General features: G+C 38.0%; 1 protein-coding gene across 3 annotated transcripts in view; it reads right to left on the bottom strand.

The window, feature by feature from the left end:
• Nucleotides 1-25,653, bottom strand: part of spata17 (spermatogenesis associated 17) — a 276,889-nt gene that overhangs the window by 233,017 nt on the left and 18,219 nt on the right. For all 3 annotated transcript variants that reach the window (XM_080200544.1, XM_080200542.1, XM_080200543.1), the window contains exons 2-6: nt 23,759-23,848; nt 19,878-19,959; nt 14,199-14,249; nt 6,623-6,726; nt 2,451-2,574 (exon numbers count right to left, since the gene is read on the bottom strand). In XM_080200544.1, the coding sequence (XP_080056670.1) occupies nt 2,451-2,574; nt 6,623-6,726; nt 14,199-14,249; nt 19,878-19,959; nt 23,759-23,829 (432 nt within the window). In that variant the 5' untranslated portion in view covers nt 23,830-23,848. The remainder of the gene's footprint in view (nt 1-2,450; nt 2,575-6,622; nt 6,727-14,198; nt 14,250-19,877; nt 19,960-23,758; nt 23,849-25,653) is intronic.

Here is a 25,653-nt window from a genome sequence, read left to right as displayed (position 1 = left end):
TCTAATTTTCATCTCTTCTGTATCCCTGATTTCTTTTGCACCACTATTGATGGTTATTCCTTCATCTGTCTGGATTCTAAGCTCTAAAATTCTCTCTCTAAAAATCTTTGCCTCTTTTCACCTTGCAGATACTTCATAAAATGTACCTCTTTGGCCAGAACACTGGTCCTAATATTTTATTCTTTGGCTTGATGTATATTTTTTGTCTGATTATACTCCTGTGAAGTATCTTGGAATATCTTACTAAATGAAAGGTGTTATATGAATACAAATTGTTATTGCAATCATCATCTTTTGGCATTTGAAAGCTTGTTTAGAGAGACTAATCTAATGAACAATACCTTGTACTTGTCAGATTTTCTTTGAATAAAAAACTTCCTTTGATGTCCCCAATGGCTGTGTGGAAGTAGTTCATTTTTGTTATGTTTTATGCAATGCTATTAAGTTTCATAGAAAGGTTCGAGGCATAAGTAGGATGACCTCCTTGAACTTTGTATTTGGGGAACTTGATCAGCATGTTGGTATTTAAGAATGGGTCTTTTTGGGGATAAGCATCGAAAACAGAATCTGTTCTTCTCCTGATCTCAAAACACCTCTATGAAACCACAACCAAAGTTTCATCTGTCTAGATATACAATCACCCTTGAGGGGCTCCTCCTTATAAAATAACTCATGACATAATGCATTGGGATCTTGGGAGAGGCTCTTTGATGTGAAAGCTATAGCCCTTGGACACGATCTTCCTTCACCCAGGTGTCAGTAGTGATTGTCTCCCAGTGACTAGGTGACTTGGTAAAACACATTTATTTTTAAAAAATGCACATTTGCGCAGGAGTTACTGAGGACAGAATAAGTAACATTAACTTGATTGCATTTATTTTTGTATCTTCATTGAGAAAGTGCAAGCATTTTGATGAAAAATGTTATTGCAAACCTGAGATTTAATAAAATATATTAAGCTTTAGTAAATCCTTACAGAATGTATATGTATTTTACAATTTTTAAAATATTGAACGCATATCTCTGTATGTGACCTATTAATAGTGTTATTTTGTACAGTTGTAGATGTTTTCCCACTAATATTTCAGCTTCTTTTGGGGTTTTTAATTTTACTACGGTGTGGTAAAAATGGCTGACATATATTCTTCTCATTTTCTTATCATTTAGTTACATTGCTTCAAAATGTGCTATTTATTCATTTACATACCATGTTGACTTGCTTCCTTTTTTTGGTTAAATAATATGCTTGGTTAAAAAAAGTTTTGAAACCCATGTATGAACTGAAAATTGTGGAATATCTTTCTAGAAATTACAGATTATGAGATGCAAGGATATTACACATGTAAAGGTCTCTATGAAAGATAGGTGTACCCCCTCCAAAAAAATAAAAAAAGGTCCTCTATATTTCAGAAAAATATATATATTTTTAAGGTCTACAATAATGCTGGAGCAATCATTGGGCAAACATTACATATTTGTATTTCTTTTCTGACCATAATATTGTCTAGTCTACCAATGTCTGTTACAGCACATATTTGTTAGGGTTCATTCATGAATGAACAAACCATATAAATTACCTGATTTATATCTCAGCCCTTGCAAGATTACTGTTTCTCTATGGAACCCAAATTATAGGCAATCTACTTCAATTACCGATGCACTATACATTAAGATATAAAATTTTAAAAAACTGTATACTTTTTTAATGTATAATAGTAATTTGAAATATAAGCTCAGCTTTCTATCCCTGTCAACTTAATTGACTTCTTTACAACATGTACAGGGTGAAGTACTGCATCGGTTGAACAGCAACTAGACAACAAAAAAATGGTCCTGCACCCCTTTTACCATTTTATTTTTCTACCCATTCTGCTAAATACACTATGTAAACAGAGATTGCTTTGTTTTCTCGTAGCAACTCATCAAAAAATTCTTCCAGACATTTCTAGACACATCGATTTTGAAAAGCGGCTGCTTTATGAACCTAAAGCAGCCTTCATAAAACAAGTCTGTCAGTTGCAATTAACCTACGCTTCGGAACTCTACCCTGCTGAAACAGTTGCAAAAAAGATAAGACAATTAAAAAAATGCTTTACCATCTTAGTTTAACAGCTTGTTGGCTAGTGCTTGACAATACTACAACACAAAACGAGGCAGTCAAAATGAGTTGTTAGGCTGAGGTTATGCCCTTCCTGTTGTGTTATCTGCCAGCAGATCAAACTGCTGACTTGGGCTCTTTCTGCCAACAATGCTGATGCTGCCTGTATGAAGATGCTGTCACCTAGTAGTCATGGTGCTTGCACTCCACAATAGAAAAGCACTAAATTGAACTCGAAGTATTGTCTTTGTGATATCATTTCAGCAAGTCATGTCCCATTCAGCCTGATAGTTTATCTCTGTCAGGCAGGGACCCAGGCGACTATGCAAGCTGTCAGGACAGGTACACAGACCTGCTCAGTGCTGAGGAGGTAATGCATCTTTCGGGCTTCGTAATGTTTTCTCCTCTCTTCCTCTTCTACAGCTTTCTTTTCCCGTTCCTTCTTCTTTGTCTCTTCATACTCCTCCAGTTCTTTCCTACAGTTAAGCAGAGATTTATGATGCACATCAACTGAACAAAGCAAAATTTATAAGCAACTCCTTCAGTTTCAATACTTTTCAATTACTCCTATGCACATTATTTTATTCAAGGTTAGAACAGTGAATATATTGACATTTAAAAAATCACATTGCTCTGCTTTTTCAGAGGTGCATTTTTTAATCAACATTAGGCTAAACTGCACAATGGATGAATTACCTACAGCAGCATGACCCCATTTTACAATCCTGCTTCTGAAATTGTTTATTATGAAATGAATTAAAGAATAGTCCATTATGTTTACGTATAGTTTTTCAGGCCTTGGAGATGAAAAAGTTGTTCTCACCACACCTTTTCTACTGTACTGCAACATGGGAACATGACCTTTTCTGACCTACATCTCAAACCAATTATTAACTGTTAAATAGATTAGCAAAGCCCAAATTTATTTTCAATGAAAGAGGCTCTGTCTCTTGCTTTGTTTAGGGCCCAACAAACATCACTGGATCTGTTCAATACCCGATCCAAGGTATTTGCAACCTCAGTCACCTCTCTGTCCTTAAAGGAAACATTTCTTAAGTTAGTCCATCACAGGAACAGTGTTAATTGTACTTAAATAATATTTATGCAAGATAAAATATAACTAAAAATGAACTTTAAAAGAGGATTTGTCTTCACTGTCCATATAAAGGGGGACAAAAAAAAAACCCTTCTCATATGCCAAAACATAATGTTAAACAAATGAACAGCAGATTGATCTGATAAAACATTTTGGCAAGTAAACAGATTACATAATCCTTATTTAGATTTTATCAAATTTTGATAATTAAATGTTTTACCCACTTGTACAAAACACAAATTTTCACTATTTACAATTACACATGTTCTGCATGTTGTCATGAAAATATTTTGATATCTATGACATCAATGCAACAAAACACATTTATATAAATTTTAATTTAATACCAAATTATTCTAAATTACATTGCATATACACACGCAAATAAAATATTGCAAGTTGTTCAAAAACCCAAAAGATTGTTTTCAACTGTCAAAATGTACATTTGGATCAGAAATATTAAAAATGGATGTAAAAAGATATAAATAATTTATACAGTGCAGCTTGTTCTTAATATATTAGAAAAATAATTTTTTTCAAACTTTTAATATATTTAGATTCACATATTCTGCACAGTTGCCTTCAATGTCAATTTTCAATGCTTAAAAATGGTTTATCATAATACATTTCAATCTAGTTAAAATAGTATAACTAAAATATCCTAATCAAATATAATTAAATTGGAATTGTAAATAGGCTGTAATTTATTAAATATTTAATCCTTTCAAAATAAATACTCAATTTTAAAGATCTTAACGGTAAATATCAGATTTTTAAAAAAATGCAATTTTGCTTTTTCAGGTAAATGTACACAAATGAACTTTAGGTTCCTGAATTACATCTATACAAATATGCAACTTATCTCACATTTAAATTTGTGCTAGAATCATCCATCCCAAATCACAGACAAATATGTGTTTATGTAAAGATTCTGTTTAACTTTAGAGGGTTAAGTTAATTGCCTCACAAGAGAAAACTTACATAGGGGAAATTATCTGATTATGGCAGTAATAATTGCACAGCTGTTTAACACAGATAGAGAAATAATTCATGTAGGCAATAGGCCGTGGTGGCAATGACATTCTGCATTTAGTAAATATGCAAACTGTTCAGTCCTAATTACCCATACTAAAGGATGCCCTTATTAAATGTATAAACTAAAACTGTCTGCTTGACAAGTGATAAATTGTTATATTGTGCAAAACTGCATTTCAAAATTATGATAGTGAACTTGGGTCTCCTAACTTCATTAAGTGATTTTGCAAGGAAGTTGAATGATCAGAAGATGGACACTGCAATATTTCCATCCAAGGAACTGACTAAAAGCAACAATCTTCTATGATGCAATTACTATGTTACTTTTAGTATTCCCAAGTCAGGTCCCCTCCAGAATAAATCAGAGCAATTTAAAAGAAAGTATTTCAAGATTGTGCACATGAATAAAACGTTTGCTTTGACTTTTGCAATAAATAACAGCAGCTTTTCTGAGCTTCAAGCTAATAATGTTTTATTAATGTCATGACTCAGCAACAGGCAGCTAATTTTTAATTTCATGATATCATTTGTTTGATCCAAACACGGGTCTATTTTTTGCACATCTAGCTAGAGGTTAGAAGTGTACAAGCTTACCAATTGCATATTCAGCCTTTATATTAATCAGATCAATTTATCACTGTAGCAACACAAGTCTTAATTTGAAGACATATTAAGTACTGTACAAAGAGGGTAATATAATGTTCAGGTAAGTGTAGTTGATGTAAACAGCTCACATTGAAAATTAGTAGTTTCTTTCTCCCAATAGAATGTTACTGAAAATTGTATGATATTGTCTGTTAAATTTCACGGTTTATTGCTAATGTGATGGTCTTCTAAACAGCACCATGTGCAATCATCCACCAAGGTAACTTATTCTGCATCCATTATACAGCCCATTTCATCTTACATTGTGTGATGCCATAAATATTGCATAATTTAACACCACTACAAAGTATATTAAATTTATAAAAATTGTATTTTCTCGTTAATTAGACATATGTCACATAATCAAAATGCTCTTCTTGCAAGCTTTGTGCATGTTAGATAAGAATTTTATCCAGTCTTTTGCCATCGTCTCTTGAAGGAGCTATTTAGGAATTCGCTGGATTGCATTTATGCAGAAATTACCTAAAAATTCATGACACCAGTCTTGACCACTGAAGTGCAGTGCCTAAACATCCTGCAGATCTCAACTGTGTATTTCCAAATGAAAAAAAAAGGCACAACTGCAATATTTCCAAAAGAGTCAATAGCGAATGGCACTCTGCTGCCATTCCCAGAATCACATCTCAGTTGTTCCACTTCCAATATGCAAAATAGGGATTTGACCACTGGCAAGACCACTCCAGCTACTTTGTGTCATGCATTGAGATGGACTAAGATTTTACCACACTTATGACTTAAAACTGGCCCCATAAATTATCCAAAATAAACGGAAAATTGCTATTGAGCTCTAGGTAACTCACTTATGGTGAAATCAGGTGGCCTTTGTGCTGCGCACAGATTTTTGGATGTTATGGCAGAACATTATTTGCATTAAAAAAAAGGAAACATTGGTGAGCCCATGTTTTGCAAGGCTAGCAGAGTTATTTAAGTAGGTGACTGAGAATTCTGGCAGACACATTTTGGCACTTGTGCAAGTGATCATGGAAATTTATAAGCAATAATGTTTCAGTGCAAAACTGGCATAAAACATAGTCAAACATCTATTTTATCTGAAAAAAAAGTGCATGTAATCACACCAACATTTCTGGGCTACTGACAAAAGCTGGGATATGATTCCGCATCTGCGAGCAGACTTTGGCAACTTAGTTAAGCGAACATTATTTGCTTACGATGTTAGAAAATGAGCCGTCACATATCATGCAATATAGATAACTGTCCAACAACCATACAGAATGACTTTCCACTAATAAACCCAAAATAATTTTTTTCTCCCTGTCTAGCCTAGACTGTTTTCAATACTTCCATGGTTTAGATAAGCTAACTCAGCACTGGTCAAGAACTGATTCTGGTAATTTCCTGGTTTACATAACTCCGTATCACATTCTCTGATGTTAATACTCAATTAAATCGGAAGGTGAATATTGCATCTTGTCAGTGGCATTAGCAGTGATTATAGTGATTCTAAGATGGGACTAGAAACTAAAAATCGACAAACAACCAGAAGTCAAACTGTATCATCTGTTGTGAATGTCTCATTAATCATATACACTTTTGACATTTACACATAATATTTTGAATCTTATATGGTTCAAACTTTTTGTGAAATGTATCTATTTTCAATTCTCATATTAATTTGCAATTCTTTAGATCTTTGTGATGTAAATTTCTAAACAGTATAAATAAAAAAAATTGATCATGGGATTACATTTTAAAATGCAGAAGCTTACCTTATGATCTCATTTTTCATGCTAAGACTTTTGAAATACTTTTTCATGTCATAGTAATTATGGATGCACTTTCGAACATAATATCCACGCCAACTTTTCTGGATCTGGCAATGTAATTAAGAATACGTGAGTTAGTGCCTTAAGTACTTAAAAAATTAACATGCAAGTTTAGTTTGTGGTTTTCAACACAGCAATAGGTTTTAACAAAGAACGAAGAACATCCCAGCACAGGAAACAGGCCCTTCGGCCCAACGAGCCCGCGCCGCTGCATCTTCCCACACCTACCCTGCCCTGTGTGTATGTGAGTGGAACCCCTAATGTAGCCAGATTCAGGGGAGAATAGTGTCAATTTGGTACACCCATCAGCCTAAGAGCACATCTTTGGGGTGTGGGAGGAAACCGGAGCGCCCGGAGGTTTTATACCATATTAATATCCATTAAAGCATTTTCAAGTCTTTTTTTGTTCTTTTTATGGACTTGCCATGTCATGCAGCATTTACAACCTGGGGTTATCTACCATTGGCTTCTATAATTCTACATGGTTACTCTCTAATATCTTTCTATCCCTTCCACCCAAACAAATACACCTAGCCTCTCACTGCTAGCACAGTGCAGTAGAGATTTGCAATAAATCACAGGAGCAAACCAATACAAGAATTGAGAATTTATTTTGCCCAAGATTTAACTTGGAATTGGTTTTCAAATGTCATCACATTCCATATCATTAACAAAACAAGAGCTATTTTCATTTGCATAACACTTATAATGTAGAAGACATCCCAAGATACAAAGGAGGAACAACTGAAATCTGCAATGCTCAAGAGGTCAGAATTAAAGGATTGCAGATACATTGGAGGGTTTTTAGTGGTAGCATAGTAGCATTGTCACAGGACTAATCCAGAGACCCAGCAAAATGCACCATGGCAAATGGTGTATTTTTAATTCAGTCACTAAAAAACTTGAATTAAAAGACAATTCAACAAAAGGTCATCTAGACTCGAAATGTCAGTTCTTTTCTCTCCTTACAGGTACTGCCAGACCTGCTGAGATTTTCCAGCATTTTCTCTTTTGATTTCAGATTCTAGCATCTGCAGTAATTTGCTTTTATTAAAAGATAATTGTTCGATTGTCGTAAAAATCTATCTGGTTCACTAAAGGCCTCAAGGAAGGAAATCTGCCATCCTTACCTGGTCTTAAATGCTCCCCAAAATATTGTATCAAACCACTATAAAATCTAAAAAGGAATGAAAACAGATCTGGGAATCCACTTGGTATTGGAAACGATAATAACAAACTCAGCCTTGACAACCCTGCAAAGCCCTCTTCACTAACATCTGGAAGATGGTGCAAAAATTGGGAGAGATAACTCACAACCTATCCAAGCAACAGCCTGACATTGTCATATTCATGTAATCATGCTTGTAAATAATGGTAAGAAACCAACATCACCAATCCTGCATTTGCCCCACTGAATCAGCAAGAAATATCCAAGGTCAGTAGGGGTGGCAGCACAGTGGTATACAGTCAGGAGGGAGTTACCCTGTAAGCCCTCAACATTGACAAGGTCTCATGGTGTGGGGCTGAACAAAGGCAAAGAAATTGCCTTCTAATTATCAAGGACTATCTCTCCTTCACCCCACTAATGAAGCAGTACTCCTCCATGTTGGACACCATTAAGGAAGCAATGATGGTGGCAAGGGCACAGAATATACTCTGGCTCTGGAACTTCAAAGTCCATCACCAAGAATGGCACAGTTGACCAAGTCCTAAAGGATTAGCTGCTCGATTAAGTCTGTGGCAAGTGGTGAAGGAACAAACAAAAGGGGAAAGCCATCCCTGATTTCAACCTCACCAATCTGCCTGCCACAAATACACCTTTCATGATAGTATTTGCAAGAGTCACCACTACATAGTTCTTGTGGCGGTGAAGTTCCATATTCACATTAAGGATACTCTCCATCTTGTTATGTGGCACTACTACTGCGCTAGATGGAATAGACTTTGAACAGATCTAGCAACTCAAGTCTAGGCATAAGATGCACCAAGGATCTAGATCTCTAGGAACAAGCCCTAACACTTGAAAGTGTTATGGCAAGGTTCTGGATTCTCTTGGTACATTGTCTTGAGGTTGGAGGTTCTACTGATGGTGTGCTTGGCCATTTCCAAACAGGCCTGCTTGGTTGGAAATGTTGTCCTCTTCCTCCTAACCTTGGGAAAGATTGCTGCAGCCCCTAAGATCCCACAGCAGGATTTCCATGTCATCTTGATTCCTGACGTTGATGCAGGCCAGGCTCATAAAGCCAAGTGTTGGTAAGCCTTTATAACCCATGCCATTGTCCTTTGATTAGAAATCCTTTCTTTGACAGAATAGATGTATCATCCTGCCTGCTTCCTTGGCGGTGAGATGCTATTGCTGTAGCTGAGCTAAAGAGCCTCAGAAAAGCTCAAGTATTGGCAAATTGGATTCCAGACTGAAAAAAAGGTTCCACATTGGCAGTGACCAATTTCACAAAATTTCACCCTATATTTTCAGATGTTGCTGAAGAGCAGCATCCATGTCAAAAATTGAAAGAGTATCAAGGATAGATCCTTAGGGGACACCAGATGCAATGGTGTAAGAACGGGGAGAGAACCCATTCCAGGTGCTCCAACTAAATTGGTAAGAATAAAACCAAGTGACTGCAGTCTCATCCATTGGACGAAAATGGAGAAGTACTGGCAGAGTATGACGTGGTCAATCTTGCCAAAGGCTGCAGACGGTTCGACAAGTGTGAAGAGAGATTGTGTACCTTTGTCTGTCACATAACTTTGGTGAGAGCGTTCAGTGTAATGGCAGGATGGAAAACCTGGAGTTCTGGGACAAATAGGCACAGATTTGGGAGGTGACAGCACATTGAGGGACTTTGAACAGGAAACGGGAGGTGGGGGGATTGCAGTTTTCAAGGACAGGGAGATGTGTTTTTTTTATTTGAGAAGAGGGGTGGATGATGGGTGATTTGAATGATAGGTGGACAATACATGAAGAGAGGGGGAAGTACTCATAATATGTGCCATCTGCTCGTGACGTAATTCACAGAAAGGCCTGTTACCCTATCCCCTTGTGCTAGCTGACCTACTTCAGTTTCTTGTTAAGCAATATTTTGATTTTAAAATTCTTGCCCCATTTACAAATCTGTCCTTATTCCTTCAACCCCAAACCCTCCAAAATATCTGCATTCCCCTAATTCTGGCATGCTGTGCTTCCTGATTTTAATCTTTCCAACATTTGTGGCTGCACCTTCAGTTGTCTAGGCCACAAAGCTTTGGAATGCCCTTCCTACACCTCTTGCCTCTCCACCTCACTTTCCTTCTTTAAGCTTCTCTGGTCTTTTGATCTAACGTTCCTCACATGATTCTATTTTACAATGTTCCTGTGAAGCACCTTGGGAAGTATCATTACGTTAAAAGGTGCTCTCCCAGATGCAACTTGTTGCTGAAGAAAAAGATATGAAATAATTTGTAAAAAAGAGTCTATTCAAACATATGGCATGAATGTTACCTGGATATCAGGCAGAGTTAAGACAATCTCAAGAAAAGTTGAGAGATAATGTTTCACTATGAGAGTAAGGTGGAGTAACACAAGATTATCCAAATATTTAGCAAATTAGGAAACTCAAAAACACAACACTCATTCTAACATTCAGTGGTGTGAATCTTTGCATAAAGAAAACTTCAATGCATTTTTCATGAGGGTCCAGCCATACATTTCAAAAATGTTGGCAAAACAATGCTTTCAATTCTTAGAAGTATAAATGCAATATCATAAAACTTATAGCTGTCAACTGAACAATAACACACAAGGTTTTGTAAAGCAATTGCATATTTAACAATAAACTCCAAACTTTTCTTTTCGTGAAAAAAAATGTACAAAATACTAGCAAGTTAGAAAATACATAACTAAAATTTGAAAGGTATTTTTGATTCTTTCAAACATAGGTTTCTGAAAATTCTATTTGTTCCAAACATTACTCTGGGCACATTTTTTCTGTTTAGTTTTGACCCCTTATTTGTATGCCAAAATTATTTTCATTGATTAATACTAGTTGGAAAATTTCAATGGAAGCAAATGTGTGCTCAGCAGATAACATCTTCTCAACAGCAAAGCATATCCCGCTCCAAAAGTCAGGTGCAAGTGACCTTTAGAATCATCTAATCAATTATGTAGATTCCTCATTAAGTAATGTCAGTCTAAAGCCAACCAACTCAATGCCTTACAACTGTAATGACATTTAATCTATGAAACTGGTATTTCCAATTGTAAAAATAAAAATTGAGTTAAAAATGCCACTAAGTCAATATGCAAAACACCAAAATTAAAAAAATATAAAGGGACAAAATTCTTCAAGACACAATTTTGGCAATTATACTCAGAAAGCTACTAATATTGGTATTCCATCACTGGCCCCATCAGATTTGTAACAAGGGCACCTTAATTGCAGCAACGGGAAGGCACCTGCGCCTTTACAGAAGCACCTCCAGTTTGGATCTACTCCATGAAGCTAGGAGCATAATTGTCCAAAGTCTACTGCTCATTTTCCTAGCATGGAACTCAGTGGTCAGGCAATTTTCACTTGCTGGAAACCAGTGTGCCTCAACTCATTTGGCATACAGTCTCCAACAATACACCAGGGTTGTACCAAGCCAATGGAATCAGGAACTTTCAGCATAGGGAATCCCCACTTAGAATTCCACCACCTCACCATGACACTTGCCTTGAAAGAGGTGGGCAGAAATTCTACCCTTTACGAAGTAAATCAGAAACTGGCAGTGTTTTGGTGGGGGATTGGCAGAAGTTTCAAGTAATTTATCTCATGAATGGCCTTTGCCTAATTATCACAATTTCATTCTTTACTGTATTAGATAGAAGTGCTGAAGTCCAAGGACTTGCCCATATTTAATATCCGTTGGCATGTTAGAAGAGTTGACAGGTGAGATAGTTTTCCGACCTAGCTTTATCTTCTTCCCAACTTTACCCTACCTCTTCCAAAAACAAAATATACATCAGGTACTTTATTAGGTGATACAGGTAAGATCAGGTAAAATATTCTCCATGCAGAGAGAAGATCAAACGTCATTCAAGCCCGAAATCTAAGTATGGATCATTGGAATTGGACTCTAATATACTTCTTGTAACACAGACCAACAGACAGATCAAAACTTGACTACCAGCTGCACTTTGCTGTGCATTACACTTTCCCTACTCAGGTGAAACATCAGCATATGACTATTTGCATGAACGTGCAGAGCACTATAACCAGAAAAACAATTAATTTGTGTTATGAGCGCGCTGGTGGGAACATCCTAGATTTCTCCCAATATTAAAGAGATTCTACATTCAATTGAAGGCCAAGCGGTGCAGGCTAGTCTAAAACTCTTGCTTTGGTACACTCAGGAAATCACCAATTTGACATCTGACTTCAAAGCTGCTGCTTTTGTATTTTACGTACCCAATATTTCTGTCCATCAGTGCAAAAGTAGTGACTAAAAGCAGCTTTTCCTTGAACCTATGATGCTGCTTGCAAAGCAATCACGTTATGGCTCCCAAAAAGCTCTGAACATAAATAATACTTTATTTGTTCATACAAAATGACACTTTATATACCATAGCAAATGTTCCCAATTGATTTTGTTCAACTATATTAATTTTTTGATCAATTTTGACATGACAGCAATTTAGCATGTATTTCAGGTAAACAATATAGCCACAATTTCAATTTTCACCCAAAACAGTAAAGAGGTCATTGCCAGCTCAGCACTGGGGAAAGGAGGGTATCATGTAGCATCAAACCAGAAGTTAAGCCCGAGGCTAGAAGACATTTGGAGAGAGTCACTGAAAAGCTGGTCACAGGCCTGAAGATTTTCTTCAGGTCAGGAAGAGCATCCACACTCCTCTTCGACTGCCCTCAAAAATCTTAGGTAAAGAAAACCCCCCAAAACTTATTTTTTTCAGTCCCCAGTAAGGCTATTCCATACTGATATCAATGGGCAAAGTGTGTATGGTGTCCAATCCACTCAGTGATTCTGGATCTCACAAGCAAAGTATAACCATGACTTGGCAGAGGGCATGGCGCACAGCTCGCCCTCCCCAGACCTGTGTTCCATGTCTCTACCATCCTGCAGACCTAGAGACACTGGTACTGTTGCCGCCATAAGCTGCTGGAGCCTTTGTTTGGACAGGTCACTTACTCTTCCACTATCCCTGAGGCAAAACAGCAGCAAATGCAAGAACTCACCAAAACATCTCCAAAAAAAAAAGAAACTCCAGTATGCTTTAAGGCAGTCACGAATAGAAAAAGCTCCAAACATTACCTAATTTGAAATCAGGCTAGCACACATGCACATAAAATCTCTGACAATGCAGCACAGGTAGCAGCCAGTGGGTTATCCCGACTCTGGGAAAGCTTCAGAGAGCTAGAAGCAGTGCTACGCATATGAATTTCATACCCAAGTCAATGACTGCATCTTCCTAAATAGTACTGAACAAAAATAGCATATACACCTTATTAAGGCACTCAAAAAATTAATTTTTATAGTTTGTTTACTGATATTTTGTTATTCCTTACAAAATACAAAGTTATTCTTTGGTATGTTCCTTGCTATAACTGTTTCACATATTCAAAGCAACATTAAAACAATTGAATTAAACGTCACTCCTGTAAAGTAGATACAATTTATGAGCTTTCAACTTTATTTCCTTTACCTCCTTCTGCCTGGGCAACCAAGAAGCAAGCAACCTGTTTCCAGGCTTCTGCCAATTATGCTCTCATGTCAGACCTAATTGTTATACAACATGACTTGTTTTCTGACTTCCTTTCTGTCCTACTTTTAACTGTGCTCCGTGCTTAAACCCAGTCAGTTCAGGTTTCACCAAGCCCTTATGAAATTAAGAAATACAAGGTAAAATTGCAATCAAACATTCTGATGTGTACTATGTTAATACACTAATATATTACTTCATAATAAAGATCCCTGGGTAAATGCATTTTACTTTTGATGTCAATTACTGTGAACTGGGTTGATTTTTGTGAAACCCATTTAATAATTCCCTCACTGATTAGCTCCAGCTGTGCCATCTTTCAGAGTAAATATTAATGTCCGTACCAATCTGGTTTCATTTAATGGTGCATACAATGACAATAATTTAAGTGCTCTAAGAATAAATAATATGTATTTTCATAAAGTTGCAATTTTAAACCAATATCTATTGTTTTGTTACCCACAAGATGGCATTATGGTGACAAAACATGGATTAATAGACAACATACTTGTAATGTTAAGTTCAAATCATGCATATTGTTAAAATTATGTTTCATTTTAAACCATTTCCTTGGTAGTAATATACTTCTAGAGCAATTTATACAATAAATTGAATTCCTTTGTCCAAACCATATTAACTACATATAGCAAAATAATTTGGCATTTTTCCAGATGGATACTCACTTTGCTTCTGATTTAGATTACCAAATACAGCATAAAAGCATATTTAGAGCACATTTTGATGCCATCATTTCTTGAATAATGAGGGAGATTTATTTACCCTGACAGCCATTTCATTGTAGAAATTCATCTTCATAATAAAATATGCTCTCTGTGAATTAAAGAAGATAGCACAGACTGTAGTTACAGAAAGATATAGCTCAAATTTGACATATAAAAGTTAAGAATCTTTATAAATAATACATAATAAGAAATGCAGTCACAGACAGAAAAACTCCAATTGTACATTCAAAAGACAGCTATCATTTTATGTATAATGCAAACTTAACCATTAAAACATACTATATTCAAATTACATGCTGTTGGAGATAAATCATCATGAAAAGATCGGCACTGAGTTTTATGATCAATGTTACTCTACTAAGGCCAGAATTACAAAAGACAAAATATCCACAAGTGCTGATGGCAATCTGTATTGTAGAGTTTGAGGCATAAGGTCTTTTAAAAAGCGTTTCACTATAGCATAAAATTTACATTTCACAATGTCTGGTTGAATTAAAATTTCAAAGAAACAAAGCTTTTTACCTTCCATCCTTCAAGAATATCTGTACCTATAAAAATTATGCCTTCTAACCATGGGTACAAAATACCATAAATTTAGCCTCATGAGAACAACTGAGGATCTTATGAATTTCATATAATTTAACATAAATTTTTAGTATTATAACATTTGCATCATGTCAACCACTCAGTCCATGTTAATATGTCATTTGTTGACAGCAGCAGGAAAATGTTTGAAAGCATTTACCAACAAATAAGCAATTAGGACATGGTTGTTAGCCATATGATATGCTAAAGCTTCAGAAAATTTGTTCTTCAACCCAAATTAAGCATCATTCCTTCTTTCTTTTTAGGTCTTGAGGAGGCCCTTGCAAATAATGTTGAATCATTGACCGATATTACTTATCTTTATTTTTAATGAATTTTCTTCATTTATGTTCTGCTCCTTGTTATCCAATTATTTTCAAGGTTCATTTTTTAAACAAAGAAGTTAATTCAATAACAAGTTTAAAGCTCAAGAATATTGGCTGGCTCTATTTTTTCCAAAAAAAAGTAAGTTTTGCTTTTTATGTTTTCTATTTAACATTGTAAATTGTTATAAGTGAAAATTAGAATGCCTTCAATGTAAATCCAGGGTGAAATAAACAATCCAAAGTCTCAATCTAAAAATGCTTGCTGAAAAAATATTTTGCAAGTGAACTACTTTATGAGGTGACTTGAAGACTTTTGCAATGGAGCATCATGTCACTATCCTGTTATAGCTCTTATGCTATAAAACATAAGTGCTGAAAAAAAATAAGATAAGGAGAAAACAGCTTCCCAAAATACTCAGGTTCAGGATTAAAGAAATTAATATGACTGGTACAGCAGCTGTCAGGATATTACAGGGAGCTGGGCATGGATGAAATTCTGAGTTTAGGGAGATTGTTGATGCTGGTATTGAGAATCAAATCTGCATTCCTAATACCCGAACACTGATATTCCTTTACTTGGGCTACTTGGAATCTTAGGATTCCTTCTTTCTTTGTTTAATGAGCACAAAATGCTCACAAAAAGCTTCATTAGAGATAGTGTACTAAATTGAATAGCCCCCAAAAAGAATATTGCGATGTACAGTTTGCTGCAATGCAGGTTGCACAGCTTCTTCGTATGGCCTGCTCAATATTATGATTTATGCGTTCAATGAGTGCTAACCCTGTTCATTGGCTACATGCATCAGCAGGGGTTCAAAACTAGCAACTTACTAGCACTACTTAAAAGTTAGCTTGCACCTCTTAAAGGGGAGAGTGCAGATGTTTTTCCTCCCCTTTTTTCTTTGATGGGATATAGGTATCACTGCGATTTGTTGCCCAGCCCCAACCGCCCTTGAACGAAGTAGCTTATTGGGCCATTTCAAAGTCAAGCACATTTCTGTGGATCTGAAGTCACATCTAGGCCAGACCAAGGATGGATGACAAATTTCCTTTCCTTAAGAACGTTAGCAAATCAGCTGTCAATGATAGTTTCATAGTCATCTTTACTGAGATTAGTTTTCAATTCCAAATTTTATCAACTGAATTTAAATTCCACCAACAACCACGGTGGAATTTGAACCTATGTCCCCAGTGATTTGATTGGGCCTCGATTTATAGTTCAGTGCCATTACCAACATGCCACCATCTCTCCAGATGATGGAAATCCTTTGCAAGCTGGCTGCACATGACCAGGAAGGACAAAAGAATGACTGGATATGGGAGAACCAGGGAACCTAGGTTTTCTTATGCTGGAGGACTTGGTCTGGGAAGTGGAAACAAAGGATGTCCTTTGTCCATTGGGGTCAGGAAACCCTACAGTCACATGGTGAGAAGGGAGTGAGGGCAAATAGCTGTGCAAGTCAATGCCAGGAATGCGACTGCTCAGAAGAAAATGCGGTTTTGTACTATGAGTGGGCAAAGTCAGCAAAATGCCTCTTCAACTACCATATCTGCACCACTAAACTCAGTCTAAATCACAAAATACGTCACACACATTGCAACACTCTCTAAATATCAAAACTCATAGCTACTATTCGTATGCTTCACCTCACTTCACATATGTAACACTGTTGCAAGCCTCATATCTTACAACTTGCACACACTTCATTACTAAACTATGAGAGCCACAATATCACAGCATATTACATGACACTCAACTTCCTTTCCACTTGCAGGAGAAGGTCACACACAGCAGAGGCAGCAAGAACCAATTAAAGATGGAGAGGCACACCTCTATCCTCTAATCCATGTGGAGGAAACAATGGAAATATTATTGGGAGAAGCAATTGCTGAAGTCTTGGCCAGCAGTGGGGGTGAATCCAGTGAAAAATATGGTATCCTCACACTGAATCCCCCTTCCATCCCACTCTCCCTCATCCTGACCTATAGACTGCAGATATTTTAAGCATATTTCTCTTACCTTAACACCCCCCCCCCACCCCACCACCACCACAGCCTTACCCTTAAGATTTTATTAAGTTTTATTAATCCAAGAAAGTACAACCTGGCTAGGTAATGGGCAAGATCATGATAATGAAGACATTTACTTCATATTTTACAGTTGCAGCCACCAGCTAAGAAACAGGCACTGTGCCTATCTTAGAAGATAGCACAGGGGCAGGGTCTGCACATAATGAGACATTGGGCACATATGTGTTGCACCTGTTAAGTAATTCAGGAGCCAGATGGTGAGGTAGGAAAACAGATGCCAATCTTTTCTCTTAATACTGGATTCGTTTACATGAGGCAACATTACATATTTCTACCTCCTTGTTAACCAACACCCAGGGTCGAATCTTCACTCCTGAGTTGGGAGCACCAAATCAGGAAAATTCCAATTCCACAAACCTGACTTGGGAAAAGGTGCAGCAGACAATCGGATTTTCTTTCCAGGGTGAGGGTGGTAGGTGATAACTGAAGTCATGCCTTCTGCTCCCAGAAAGAGTGCAAAGATAGCCACAGGGGCTGTCAGTTGCTAACACACTGACAATTCTGTGAGATTCAGTGCAGGCTGTTTAAAAGACTTGCCTCAGTACTCTGGGACATCAACCCAGTTATAAAAGGAATAAAATCAAAAACACCCCACCAGCCCTCAACGCCCAAATACTTCTCATGCTCCATCCATGACAACTCGTGCAATCCCACCACCCTGCCCTCCACCCCCCACCTGTATGGCCTTGCATATCCAGCATGCCAGCCTAAGCCCCTCTACTCATCCCCCCATGGTTCCTGATACTGCCAACGTTGAAGGTTGGAGCTGTGGCTGCACCATTAGCAGATTTCAGTGATGAAACCATTAATAAAGCTCAAAAATCAAAGCATCTGTTCTCAGTGAGGTTTGGGTTGCAGGTTTGCTAGCTCAACACGGATGGACATGGTTTCTTGCTAAAAGCCCTGTTCCACCCCACCCTCTTCTAGCAGCAGCCTGTCGTGTTCTGCAAGGCATCCGGTCATTCTCTCAGTCATGTTTAAATCCAAGAGGAAGGCCTATTATTGCACTTATATCTGAGAGCAACAAGCTTGTGCCGAAGCATATAAACATAAATTAATCCCCCTGTGCATTGTATGTCTTTTCAGTGTCATAATGACAGAGAAGACCAGTTGGCCCATTCAGTCCATGTAGACTCTTTATAGAAACATTCCAGTCAGTTTCATTCTCCTGTTCTATCCCTACAGCTTTGCAAGTTACTTTCCTACAAGTGTCTATTCAATTTTCTTTTAAAATAATTCATTGCCTCCATTTCCACCACCCTCATAGGCATCAATGTCCACAGCCCCCTTGCATCTCTTATCCAAAGACTTAAATCTGTGTTTTCCAGTCCTTGTTCCATTAGCTAATGAAAACAGCTATTCTTTGTCTTCCCTATCTAGCATACCTCTATCTGACCTTCTGTCAAGTTGGAAGGCCCAATGGTGCACCATGTCCGACAGCAACTGGCTTATACAGAATCCTTGAAGTCAGAAAAGGTCAGCACCCATCGCACCACTCCCTACGGAGTTTTGAAAACGTAAACAAATATAGAAAAAGATATGCAAAAATGTAATAGCATCTAGAAAACAACACAGATTAAATAAAGGTGGCGCAGCACATGTAACATTCCTAGATTTTGCAAAGGTCTTCAAAAAGATAGAGGCACTAGAGGGGGTGCAAAAACAATTGAAGGATAATACGAGAATTGTGAGATTGTACCTATTAGGAAAGATTTTCTCGTGAAAAGAAATGGCTGAGGAATGACCGAAACAAATTCTTAAAAAAATTAAAAGTCTTGAGAGAGGAGACAGAGAGAATGCTTTCAATTTGGGGAAGGGCAAAACTCAACACCATCAAAATAAGCTGCTTACCGAGAAATCAAATAGGGAATTCGAAAGAAACTTCTTTACCCAAAATGATGAGAACATGGAACTCACTACCATAGGGTGTAATCGAGATGAGTATTTTGAATGTACTTAAGGGGAACCTAGAGTAGAATAAGAGGGAAAAGGGAATAGAGGCTTTTGTCGATGGAGATGAAAGAAGAAGAACGAGAGGAAATTCAAGTGAAGCATAAATGTCGGCATGGAGATAAATGCTGAATGGTCCAAATTACCTATTGCTGTGCAGAATATTCTAAGTAATTGTATTTTAGAAATCATCAAACAACATAACTGCAAGTTGTTGCTAATCCTTTTAAGTAGTGCCACTGGAGGTTGATAGCTGGGGTTCCTTTTTAGTACTAAATGTGAGATCAACTATGCAAACTTAGGAGAATGCCACTGATTGCAGTGTGGAGTGCCAAAATGGCAGTGTTGCTGTCAAATGAGCCTTGCATGCTGATTGATGTCACTAACTGCTTGCTCTGCATACTTCAATTGGACATTAACTTGCACACGTGATGATGTTTTTAACTAAGAAAGCATCCACTACGCTTCGCATCACAAGTGCAAGTGCATGTTGTAGACACCTGGGTCCCCTGTGATACTGGTGTGCCAGAAAACTGGGCATTATAAAGGCCAATCTCTCATCTATGGTCTGGAATAATGTTAGCTTGGCCCATATGTTTCTACGGAACATTTTCAAAGGTTTCTGACAGATTCAAAGTGAAAGTCCATTCACATAATAAAAATTAAGAGGTTAATGATCCTTAATAAGCATAAAATATCATTTTAATGCATCTTGGTAAAGAACTACCTGAATTAGAATTGCCCAACAGAATGAAAGATTTTACCTGCACCATGGTTCTGAAATGCATCCTGCAACAATATCCTCGCCATGTTTTCTGGATGATGATCGCTATTTTCTGCAGGTATCTTTCAAAATAAAGAGATTTTACAGCATTCATTTTGATCTAAACTTTGGATTTTGAAAATTTTATATCAAAAGTATACCAAAAATACTTGTGTCATGCAAGATAGCAATGGCACATCAGGAACAGAATTGTCTCTTAAGAACAGAATCTCAACCAACAATCCTTGCTTGCACGACACTGTGGGCAAGATATTTGCCCCTAGATGTGGACAAGTTCAGAGACAGTTGGTGTGAAAATTTGTGTCACTAGTGCCAATTTGCTAGTACCATTGCTGCCATTTTCCTGGAGGCAGGAATAGTGGCCAAAAGTCCACCTGCCAGAAAGCAGCAGGTAATGAGATTAGGGCATTAGAGAATGGTCAGAATTTTTCAGTTGGCCAGCAAGCTCATTAAGGAATCAGGGTTAAGGCAGTGGAAACGGCCAGGGTTTGGCGTGGGTAAGTGGCAGGCTGAGGCGCTCCTGTCTGCTTGCCCTAGCTGCAGAATACACAATAACAGCCCAGCAGCTAAGGTCACTTTTTTGATCACTAAGTTTTAAAATGTACAAAGAGGACGGTTTAAAATGGAAGTACTCTCGTGCCTTGCCGGAACTGCAAGCTTCATCTCCTTCCTAGTTGAAGGGCATCAGATCAGCCCTCCAGGTTTGACAGCCAGCCTGGTAATTGGATGGTAAGCCTGCCCTCTGGCCACTAATTGACTCATTTGAGGAACATCACTGCCAGGTGAGTGTTTCTGCATTTGACACTGACTTTGGGCAAAATCCTCACCAATGAAATCACTGATGCAGTTTTTCAATATGTCATGTTGCCTCCAGTATAACAAGCTTCCAGGTTAGGTAGGAAAACTTCATAGTTGATGATGGGATGATTGTTGATGTAATTGTCATGAAATATTATTAAGTTTTATTGCTTTTTCAAGATTATCAGCCAGATAACAAAATATCAAGCCCAATGACCAAAGGCTTGCCCAAAGAGGTAAGTTTTAAGGAGTACCTTAAAGGAAGAAAACAATGTGGACGAAATTCCATAAATCAGCTTCAAGGGCAGCTGAAAGCGTAGCACACATGGTAGAGCAGTTAAAAATCAGGGATATTCAAGAAGTCAGAATTAGATGAGTGTATATGGTTTGGGTCGGGAAGGAGCTGGAGATTACAGAGATGGCAGAGGCAGGGACAGAAGCAGTAAAATTTTGAATGACCTCAAGTTTATGGAGGGTGAAATGTGAAATGTTGATGGCCCAATGCCCATGTTGACTGACTCCTCCTCCACCTTGAAGCCTTTTGCACTGTGACTTACAGAGACTGCTCTCCCTTAAGACCATCAAGTGCTTGCCCCTACATTTTATTTCTTTCTCATCTACAGTCTAGAGAGGCCTCCCCTGATTGTGATTGCACACAATGGGCGTGAGGATTGGTGGCACAGAAGAGTGACCATGCACGCCACTTTGGGCACTGGAGACCCCTCATGCTTACTTGTTGGTCTTGTCTGTGCATCCTGGCAAGAAGTTGGAGCAGTGCAAGTGCAGCACTATGGAAGGTAGGCAAACATACCTCAAGGTCATGAGTGATGTGCTGGTCACCAGATGCACATCATTCATTATATGGTCATGAATCATGCCGGTCTAATTAGCTCCCACGTGGTCATATGATCTGGAGTGATTCTGCCAAGCTTCCTTTATAATGAGCACTCATGATATTCAACTGTGTGTAAATGTGATGTCTAATATCGTGCAATGGGCTGCCCAACCCGCTGTGAACGTAGGGACGGAACAGTCACAAACATTTTTAACTCTGGCGGTAAACTAATTTATGGCCCTCCTCCCCATTTTCCCATCAATGACATCCATCGCCAACAAGACCAGAAAATCCCGTCCAATGTGTCAGGTCTGTGATCTGTCATCAGGAAAATTAGACATAGTTGAAAAGGGGCAGGCAGAGGGGAGAACAAAAAGATGCTCTGTGATAGGGGTGGTTTGAGTTTTTAGATTATAGATGCTGACTAATAGTGCTTATGCTTTTTTACGCAATGTTTTTACTTTACTAGACCCTAGATACGAACCACATGTACCATAAATTTGAAACGTCAAAGTTTCACAGTAGTTCTGAAATTAGAGCTTGAGTTTGGGTAAGTGGAAGGATTGAGCTTCAGTGCTCAATCCTGATTTTTCCAAAAAGTGATAGTGTTAAACTATCTATACTCACCTTTTTTTTTAAAACTAATTAAATTCACATTAGATTTTAGGACAAATGTTCAAACTGCCCAATTTAATCAATACTCTGTTCAAGAAAAATACATTCCACTCGTTCTTCCGCATTAATTATAGACCACAAACACTGCACAGTTTAAATATTATATAAATCAGGTGGAAAGTTAATAATATTGAATTAGAGTAAAGAGCGTGGGACCACCTAAAGTGCAAATAATATAAAACTAAATTTGGAAAGTTGCCAAATGGTCCAAATTTACAAATCTTTTTGTTATAAAGATGTGCAGGTTAGGTTGATTGGTCATGATAAATTGCCCCTTAATGTCAGAGTGATCAGCAGAGTAAAGACATGTAGTTGCGAGGATAGGGCCTGGGTGGGATTGTTGTCGGTGCAGGCTCCATGGGCCGATTGGTCTCTTTCTGCACTGTAGGGGTTCTTTGATTCTATTATAGAAATCTGGCTTTCTTATTCATTAATGTTCATACTAGTATGCTAATGACAGAAGATCTTCATAATGTGATCTTGAACATTATGGCCTGAATTTTCCCAGCAGTGGCAATGCTGCACACATTGCCGCCAAGTGTAAAGGTTCTCTTGACCTAATGCTGCTGCGCATTTCTTCTGGGATCTGCTGCTCCCGGTTGTCACAGAAATGCACAACGCACGGTCCCTGAGGAACTCCATTGGAGTGAAGTAAATTCGGTAGAAAACAGGACACGTCCCTCTTATGGCGCAACCTGCTGTATTCTGTCTGGTAAATCTATTGGTTTAGTCTTTGAGTGGATGAGTGGGCAGGAGTGTGGGTGAGTGGATCGTCGGGTTAGCTCAGGGTGGGACTCGGCAGTTAGTTTGACTTGAGGTGGCAGTTGTGAGGTTTACCCAGATATTAAATCAGGTTTTAAACTGTCAAGTATTTCCTAGATATGTAGAAAGTACTGCAGATCTGTCTGGAGTCTCTGACTCTAGCTCAGAGTCAAAGGTATTTGGGTAGGGTTCCAGGGAACAGAGGACTTTCCCATCTGAAGCCTATCTAACAGTTCTTTATGTGTCTGTCCATATAGATACATTGATTATCTCAATGAGCATACATGAGCATACATGAGCATGTAATTTACGTGCAGCTATGATTATCTCGATGGGCATACCTCTCAATTGCAGGTTCTCTGAAAGAAAAATCGGAGGTGATAAACATGTATCTTTGTACCTTAGAAATTCCTTTCAAACCTGTCTTCTGTATCTTGGCTGCACGTGTGAAGATCTATAAGGATGGTACAATAATGCTACTCACATTCCTGCAGCCAGACTTGCAAAGCAATTCCAAAATATAGGTGGCATTGTTAGAGGCTGAGAAGATTATAGCTACGCTGAAATTATGTATGTAGTAGAGTCATCGCAGGCAAAGTGAAGCATCTACAGTCACATCGGAATGTGCATATATGGTGTCAATTATAAATGAGCGTATGAAAATTTCTAATCAAAAAAGGTTGACAGAAATGTATGACAAAATTTTGACAATCAAAGCAAGATTTTGTGTCCAGCACGTATACATTTTTCCGATTGCTAACAGTATGTAGGTTCAATTAGGTTGACTCTACCTGATGTGTGCTCGAACCTTAAACCCTCGGAAACAGCTCTGGATTTTCACAGCAGCAGAATGTTCTCTCATTCGGTTTTCTTCTGTAATCCTGAAATAATTTTATTTGATTATGAATGCATTATAGCCAGCTTTAAAAATAGCTGCCTTTCTTATACATATAAAAAAAGTTTGTTCAGACAATCTCTCATAATAAAGAGCACAACTATATTAAAGTAACTGTTTAAACACAATACAGATGGGTTACATATTTAATAAGTGACTTAGCTGCACCTTTAATCATGTAAAAGCGTAGAATGTTAATGCCTCCTATGCTGCCTGTGACTAAGATCAGTACAGCTTGCTGGGAGTGTTCCTCCTCACAATGCTGATCCTCATCCTGTTGTGTTAGCTTGTTCTGTTGAAAGACCAGTTTTCCACTAAAGATTCTGTGTCAGAACAATGTAAAAATCAGAGTGTTTCCCCCCCAGGCATCTTTTGGGTGAGGTCAGCACCGCAATCTTTGAACATTTGTCAGTTCTTCTGATTGCCTCCAACCCATGTTGGAGAGGGTGGGCGAACATGCCGCCAATAAATGGCAGGTGGCGGGGTGGTATATAGTCTCCCAGTGTACCATGAGACTAGGGTGCTCTTGTGATACGGTGCCTGAGCACTCTGCAGCTGGACTCACTGGTGTTTTGAGGCCCTGCTGCAGCCCCCACTCTGCCCACCCACGGTACAGCGCACACTACACCATTCTCCAAAAGAGTGACTGAGTCTGGCATAATTGCAGTGCAGAGTGCACCTGAGCGATCAGTGCAGATCACCAGTTTTCTCACTGTTACGTCACTTAGTCATTTTTTTTAAGAGAATTCTGCCCCACCTGTTGTTTTATGGTCTTACCTTTCTAGCTATTGACATCTGAAGTCAACATGGCCCTCAACCTTTTAAGGGCAATGGACTCCAAGCGTGCTTGTATCCCATTAAATTTTAATTCCTAAAAACCAAATCTATACTCTCAAAAACACATTAACCATGAAATAGATATTTACAACACTATATAATCAGAACGCATATAAATTTGTGCCTCAAACTAACAATCTAACAGTCTGCAATACATGGTGGGAATTGAGAAATACATTCAATGAAACTCCAGCATTTAAGGCCAAACATGAGATTATTTTAAATTTCTGGGAATCACAAGGTATAAGATGGTAGCAGCAAGTTATCCAAACTTTACAAACAAAATAAATGCTAAATTAGAGTGAGAAAAATCAACCCGAATTATTGCCAGAGAGAGGAAAATGTTGAGTGAATCGTATAAAAATGAACACGGCCACAGTTGCACAACTCTAGCTCAGGATGAATTGTGAAGCTGATGATGTCATAGAAGCATTTGAGAAGTTTAACAAAAGTACAGACTCACATTCAATAGCTTTCTAAAAGGCATGAGTGATGAGGAAAGGGTCAGATCATCCTTTAGTAGGCAGGAAAGTTTTAAATTTATTTAATAGCTGGGAGAAGAATGAAGGCAACAGTAAATGAATGCCCAGGCATTTTTGTTTTGAGAAAATCAGCACATATTTCCAATGAAATTACATTTCAAAGTCTGAGGCTAAAAGCAGGTGAGACTGTTGATAATTTCTGAATCAGATTGAGGAATGACTCCAGCAAATCTAACTTCAAAGAAATGGATGAAAGGCTGCAAAATCATCTCATTTGGGGCTTCTGCATATCCTTATGTACAATAAATTCTAATTGAACAGCCAAGCTGCAGATACTGCCAGAACACGAGAAGCCACCATAGAAGTTGCCTGACCTACTGAAAGTTTCCAGCATTTTTACCTCTGTCACTGAAGGTGGATGGAAGTAATGCACTCTGCCTGAGATCACTGGAGGGGAAGAGGAGTCCGCTGC

Source organism: Carcharhinus amblyrhynchos, chromosome 12, assembly GCF_965287045.1.
Source record: "Carcharhinus amblyrhynchos chromosome 12, sCarAmb.v2.hapA, whole genome shotgun sequence".
NCBI classification, from domain to species: domain Eukaryota; kingdom Metazoa; phylum Chordata; class Chondrichthyes; order Carcharhiniformes; family Carcharhinidae; genus Carcharhinus; species Carcharhinus amblyrhynchos.
The sequence above is the reverse complement of the archived record's forward strand: the minus strand, read 5'-3'. Positions and strand labels throughout refer to the sequence as shown.